The following is an 8,048-nucleotide window of genomic DNA, read 5'->3' on the forward strand; positions in this document are numbered from 1 at the left end:
ATTGACAATCCATGTTCCAAAGTTCCGATCTAAATCAAAAGATTCAAAAACCCACTTCAAAGGTCTGATCTAAACCAAATGGTTTGCGGTCCATGCTCTGAATCAAATGAGTTGCGATACGTGAAGTTCCAATCTGGATGAAAAGATTCAGTCCTAAACTGAGTCAAATGATTTATGATCCAAGCTCTGACGTTCTGATATTAATCAAAAGATTCACAAGCCTGCTCCGAAGGTCTGATCTAAATCAAATGGTTTGCGATACGTGCTTTGAAGTCCCAGTCCGAATCAAAAGATTCATGAACCCATAGGTTCGATCTAAATCAACTGATTCACAATATGCACTCCGAACCAAATCAAATCAAAAGATTCATGAACTCACTTTAAAGGTCTGATCGAAATGAAATGAGTCGCAATACGTGCTTTGAAGACCGCGATCCAATTGGAGCACTTCGAAACAGTGAATCATTTTGTGACGCAATGGTTTAACTGGTTTAGAGTTGTACATCAATTTTATGTTTATCAGTGTACATTGTAATAAATATTTTTGTTGTATGTGACTGTATTGGTCTATATAGAGTGATAGAGTCAACGTAAAAAGCAAATGGGAGCAGCAGATAAACACAAAACATGCCTGTAAATCCTGTCTACATAGACATGTATAATGTTTAAGGTCACTGGTGCAAACTGGAAACTTCCTCTGAAAGAACGACTCCCTTCTTTCTTATAATTTCTGTTCCATGTGATTACAGGCCTTCAAGGGTCCTTCAGTCAGACTCCCAGATGAAGCAGTAGAGGCCGGGTTTGTTTTGAAAGCTGAGCGTCAGACGTCCGCGAGCGACTGAAGTGATCGTTAGCATCGTTTATCAGCCTCCGCTGAGTTTAACTGTAACTGCAGGATAATGTGACACAGGCTTTAACGAACCACATCCATCAGGGTCAGAAACCGCAAAACGAGCCACGCTTTTATCAGATTCAACACAAACCAGCAGCTGTGTCGTTTATTTATACATTAAAAAAAAATAAAAAATTATAAATGTGTAAATTTTTGTACACTGTAAAATAAAAAATAAAAATTAATGTAGTAAACCATAACATAAACAAATAAATAATTAATTAAAATTAAGTTAGTACACTATAAAAAAAATAAATACAAAAAGTAAAAACAACAAAAATAATAATTAAGTTACTACACCATAGTTTTTTTAAAATAAAGACTACGCTCTAAAAAATACAAATTATTTAAATTAAGATAGTACACCATAAAAAGGATAAATGCAAAAACAAAAAATAAAATAACATTTAGTACACTGTAAGAAGAAAAAAAAAGATAATTAAGGTATGAATCAATCTGAATCAAAAGATTCACAAACCCACTTCAAAGGTTTGATCTGAACCAAATGGTTTGTGATCTATGCTACGAAGTCCCAATCTGAATTAAATGATTCACAATCTATGCTCCGAAGTCCCGATCTGAATTAAATGGTTTGCAATCCACAAATGATTTGTGATTCAAGCTCATAAGCTCACAAACCCACTTCAAAGGTCTGATGTAAACCAAATGATTAATTAATTAAAATTAAGTTATTACACTATAAAAAAAATAAATACAAAAAGTAAAAACAACAAAAATAATAATTAAGTTACTACACCATAGTTTTTTTTAAATAAAGACTACGATGTAAAAAATACAAATTATTTAAATTTTTTCAAGAAAAAAAAAGATAATTAAGGTAGCAAAATAATATAAATATAAATAAATTTAAATTAAGTTAGTACACCATAAAAAGAATAAATGCAAAAATGAAAACATTAAGGTAATTTGCTAAAAATGTTTATTTTTTATTTTTTTATTAAATACTTAAATTACGTTGGTACATCATAAAAAGAATAGATGCAAACATAAAAAAACTTCAATTACGTTAGTACAACATAAAAAGAAAAAATGCAAAAATTAAAAATTAAATGTATTAAGTTTACTACTGTATTAAGGTATACTAGAAATTAAAAAATGCAATTAAAAATAAGAACATAAATTAAAATTTAGTACACTATAAAAAATAAATAAATAACTTAATTTAGTACACTGAAGAAAAAAAGAAGAAAGAAAATTAAGGTAGTTAACTGTAAAATAAATAAATAAATAAATACAAGTAAATCAAAATTAATTTAGTACACAATAAAAAGTAATTGCAAAAAAAATAAATAATAATTACTACACTAGAAAATAGGAAGTGCAATTAAAATAAAAACTTAATTTTAATTTCTTGTATTTTTTATAGTGTACAAAATTTTAATTTAAGTTACTAAAGCATAGTTTTGTTTTAAACTGCAGAAAAAAGGAAATAAAGATGGTAAATCTGTAAAATAAATGATAAGTAAATAAATACCAATAAATAAAAATTATTTAGTACACAAAGGACTAAATGCAAAAAATAGTTTTTAAATTAATTGATTACACTAGAAAATAAAAAATGCAATTAAAAACAATGTAAATTAAAATTAAATTAAAATGAGAAATTATTACATAAAAGTGTGTTTATTTCAGTGTTACTTGCTGTTTGTAATTATTCATGAATTTTACTAGTAATTTGCTTTAGTTTTAGTTGCTTGTAGTTATTTACAACACTGGTGTATTTTCATGATCTGTTGTGAATCTGAATGAGTTTGCAGTAGTTTGTGTCTGTAAATGTGGCCGGCGTGCTGCTCGTGTGCTCCTGAGTTTGATATCCGTGTCTAATGTCATTAACAACATGAACGTTTAAGCATTTCCCTCATGAGTCCGCATGGCTGGAATATTAATTTGACATGCCCAGGGCCACATGGCAGTATGTCAGACATCTCAGATCTGAATCCGGTAATTGAGGAGACGGCAGCTTGATGGATGTTTAAAGGAAGTTCCTCTTCCCATCTGAAATATTCATGCATGTAAGTGCCTACAGGAGACTCCCATAAAACCCAATTACGCTCGCTTTCCTGTCTTTCGTAGGATGTTTTTAGGTTTCTAACATGTCGAGAGTCTTTATTAGGACTGTTCTTGACTTCATTTCCCCTCTTCATTTTCTCCACAGGCTTTATTTCCAGAGTTTGATCCATGAAGCCAAAGCGACCGGCTCCAGATGAATCAAAGTCAAAAGCATTCGGATAAAAACACAAAGGTATGAGACTAAACTTATTAAGTATATTATGAGTTTAGTCTTTATAGTCTTTATTCAGCAGTAGAAATGAGTTTTCTTGACATGAAACAGACATGCAAACCCAACACTAACTAAAAGCACCAAAGCTCAATAAAACGAGACTCAAATGAATATTATTTGTATGTGTATGTGTGTGTGTGTGTGTGTATGTATATATATATATATATTTATTTATTTATAATTTATATTTATTTATTTATTTATAATTTATAAATATTTATTTATTTATTTATAATTTATATTTATTTATTTATAATTTATATTTATTTATTTATTTATAATTTTTATTTATTTATAATTTATATTTATTTATTTATAAGTTTTATTTTTTTATAATTTATATTTATTTATTTATATTTTTATTTATTTATATATATTTTTATTATATGTATGTATGTTTTTTATTTTATATATATATATATATATATATATATATATATAATATATCATTTATTTTTATTAATTATTTATTCATTTATTTTTATATATTAATTAATTTTATATATTGTGTATATTACATAGTGTAGAATTATTTACCTTTATATATTTATTTATATATTCTTGTATTTAAATATTATTCACTTATGTGTTTACTACTGTACTTTTTATTTATTCATTACTTATATATTCATGTATTTTCTTTATATTTTTTCTTTAAATTTTTATTTCGATTAATTATTTATTTTTTATATATTCATTAATTCCTTTTTATATATTGTGTATATTTTATAGTGCATTTACCTTTATATATTTATTTATAGATTCTTGTATTTAAATATTATTCATTTATGTGTGTTTATTACTGTACTTTTTATTTATTTATTTATTTATGTATTATTTTCTTGATATATTTTGTTTAAATATTTATCTATATATTCATGTATTACTTTTTTGTTTTTGTTTTTACTTTGTATATTAACTAATTCCATTTTATGTTCAAAAATATAGTTTTAAATAAGTTTTCATTGCTATATGTAGTCTTATAGTACGTATTTATCCATTTAATTAATTGTTTCTATTGCTTTATATATTCATGAATTCCTTTTTATATGTATTGCGTCAATTATATATTCGTATTTTGTTTATTTGTTTATTTATATATTCATTTATTACTTTATTTGTTCTTAAATGTGATATAAATATTAGTTTTAAATCAGTTTTTATTGCTGTATTAAATCTTATGTTACTTTATTTAGTTTCTTTTCCTTTATTCATATTAACTAGTTTCTTTATGTATTTATATTTTTGTTTTTATTGCTGTATATATTCATATATTATATTACTTATGTTTGTTTTGATTCCTTGATATATTCATGAATTCTTTTATATATTTATGTATGCATTTATTTATTTACTTTAATTATTAATGTATTCCAGCATGTATTAATTCCTTTATTTTTCCATTCCTATAAGAGTTCTGAAACTCCAGCTAAACTCTGTCTCTGTTTTTAAAGTCAACTTTTTAACTTGACATTAAGTGTGTTTTTGTCAACTCTACATATTCCCCTGTTCAAGTACCTCAACCTGCTGCTCTTTTTCTCGAGTTGTAAATGAAGATGTATGTTTTTTGATGTCTGGTATGTTTCTTCATTCCCAGCATTAGATGTTTAGCAGCTGCTGAAATCCTCACAGATGTCAGGTTTGCTCTTCGCTCCAAACCCTCATCTCTCATTTTATGTTTTTAGTGGAAAAGGACGAAGGATCTGGCGTTGTGCAATTCACAAACGCGCTGATTATAAAATAACGCTGATTTATTTGTCTGTCACCGACGAGAGTCTTCACACGCGACGGAGAAACACAAACTCCATTAAAACAGACGCCGTTTACATTTGTTCTCAGATCGGCCTTTGAGAACGAGCGGAGTTTGTTGCTTTAAGCTCTTTCAGAAACTCGCATGATTTATTTTAGTTTGGCTGGAGAGACTTCAGCGAATAAGAATCTGCGGTTTTGAGACGTGATGCATCAAGACTTTGATACAAACACTGAGTTATTTTAGAAAGTTATTTTTTTCTTTCTTTCTTCATGATCGTTTATTCTTTTATTTTATCATTAATTTATTCTTTTATTTATGTGTTTGTTTGTTCATTTCATTCATTCTTCATTTTATATATTTCATTTATTAATTTAATTATTTTCTTTATTTGTTTTTTAATATTTATGTATTTATTGCATAATTGAAATATTTGTTTGTTTTTTCTTTATACATTCATGCAAATGTTCATGTATTAATTCCTTTATTCCTTTATTTATTTATTTTATATATTTTATTTATTAAATTATTATTTAATTGGATTTTATATATTTATGTTTATTTTTAATTATTGACTTTTTTTATTCTTTTATATATTTATTAGATTATTAATATATTTATTTATTTGTTTTTAGGTCTATATATATTTATTTTTTCTTATCTGTTTGTTTTTATTTCTTTATATATGCATGCAAATATTCATTTATAAAAAATTTTATTTCTTTATTCCTTTATTTCTTACTTTTAGATATTTTATTTATTATATTATTACTTAATTGGATTTTTTATATTTGTTTATGTTTAATTATTTACTTATTTTTGTATTCTATTATATATTTAATACATTATTAATATATCTATTTATTTATTTGTTTTTATGTCTTTATATATTCATGTTTTCCTATTTAAATATTTAATGCATTTATTCCCGTATTCCTTTTTAATTATTTAATTTATTTCAGACTTTTATATATTATTTTTAATCAAATTATTAATAATATTTGTAAACATTAATAATTTTATATTAATTAAACATATTTTTTTTATTATATTATGTTATGAATGTCATAAAAAAATAATAAAATGTAAAATAAAAAAAAAATACAAATCTTTGTTTTTCTATTTTTTGTAAACATTCTACTTAGCCAAAATGCATTATTTTATATTAATTAAACATAAATTGTAATTATTTTAATTATGAATGTCATTTAAAAACAAACATAACACATTTTTTTTCTGTAAACTTTTTACTTAGCCAAAATGCATTACTTTATATTAATTAAACATTTAATCAATTTAATTATGCATGTCATTAAAAATAATAAAATGTAAAATAAAAAAAATGCAAATCCTTTTTTGTAAACATTTTATTTAGCCAAAATGCATTATTTGATAATAATTAAATATTATTTTAATTATGAATGTCATTAAAAATAATAAAATGTAAATTTAAAAAAAACAAAAACAAATCTTTCTCCTTTTTGCTGTAAAGATTCTACGTAAAAAAAGTAAATAGTAAAATAAAAAGTGAATACAAATCTTCTTTTTTTTCTGTAAACATTCTATTTAGCCAAAATGCATTGTTTTATATTAATTAAATGTTATTTTAATTATGAATGACATTAAAAATAATAAAATGTAAATTGAAAAATATATATATTTTTATTTTTTCTGTAAAGATTCTATTTAGCCACAATTCATTATTTTATATTAAACATAATTTTAATTATTTTAATTATTAATGTCATTAAAAATAATAAAATGAGGACAAAAATGAATGAATACAATTTTTGTACTTTTTTTTTCTGTAAACATTCTGTTTAGCCAAAATGCATTATTTGATATTAATGAAAAATAATTTAATTATTTTTATTATGAATGTGATTAAAAACTATAAAATGTAAAAAAAAAAAAAGTTTTAATGTATTTTCTGTAAACATTCTGCGTAGCCAAAATGCATAATTATACATTAATTAAATATTATTTTAAGTATGAATGTCAGTAAAAATAATAAAATATTAAAAAAATAAATAAATACAAGTCTATTCATTCTTTTGTTTTTTGTAAACATTATACTTGGCTAAAATGCATTATTTTATATTAATTAAATATTTTAGTTATGAATGTCATTACAAATAATAAAAAGTAAAATAAAAGGTATACAAATCTTATTTTATTTTTTTGTAAACATACTTAGCCAAAATGCATTATTTTATTTTCATTATGAATGTCAGTAAAAAAAAAATGAAAACAAGTATTTTTTTTTATTTATTCATCATTATTTTACATTAATTAAATGTTATTTGAATTTTGAATGACATTTAATAATAAAATGTAAAATAAAAAAATCTTTTATTTTATTTTCTGTAAACATTCTACACAGTAAAAATGAATTATTTTATCTATTATTTATAATTTTCATTAATTAAAAAAAAAAATTGTGTTCTGAAAAATAAATTGTAATTAATTTTTTAGCTTTCGATCTACTCAGGTTCATCCAGAGTTGGATTTGGGCGTGTCTTTCATTCAGAAGCTTTAATCACTGGCAGTTGATTTGATTGACAGGAGCGTCTGAGCCAATCAGAACAGGTCAGCAATGATTTAAAGCAGGACTGGCCTGTACGCTGCTGTTCTTCTCTAATGTTCCTCTCTGCCTGTTTTTCTTGATGCCTTTGGGATTATATGAATGATTCTGATATTGTCCAGATCTTGTAGAGCTGCTGTGGCTGTTTGCTGTATGATGTATTGAACACTGAACGTTTGTTTCAGATCTGATTGAGTGACACAGACATACCGCTCCTCTAAACATGATCAATGGCCTTTCCAGTGTAATAGAGACGCACATAAAGCAGAGGAACGGATGGAAACGCTCACACTCACGTCTACAATCAGTCCCTCACCGCAGCGTTCATGACAGACGCTCAGACTGAGATTTAAACACAACGCAGGGCAGAAAAGAGCTAACATTGGGTTTTATTCATCATGTGATTCACATTTAGATTTTCCTATAGAGGCTTTGAATAGATATTTTATCAGGGGTTATTATTATTATTATTATTATTTCTTTTAAATTTATATATATATATATATATATATATATATAT

At 24.3% G+C, this 8,048-nt stretch overlaps 1 protein-coding gene across 1 annotated transcript in view; it reads left to right on the forward strand.

Annotated features, from left to right (window-relative positions):
- The first annotated feature begins 2,827 nt into the window (after positions 1-2,827).
- Positions 2,828-8,048, forward strand: part of LOC141340238 (anosmin-1-like) — a 34,133-nt gene continuing 28,912 nt past the window's right edge. Inside the window, exon 1 of the mRNA XM_073845162.1 lies at positions 2,828-2,854. Within this exon, the coding sequence (XP_073701263.1) occupies positions 2,828-2,854 (27 nt within the window). The remainder of the gene's footprint in view (positions 2,855-8,048) is intronic.

Source organism: Garra rufa, chromosome 8, assembly GCF_049309525.1.
Source record: "Garra rufa chromosome 8, GarRuf1.0, whole genome shotgun sequence".
Lineage (NCBI taxonomy): Eukaryota > Metazoa > Chordata > Actinopteri > Cypriniformes > Cyprinidae > Garra > Garra rufa.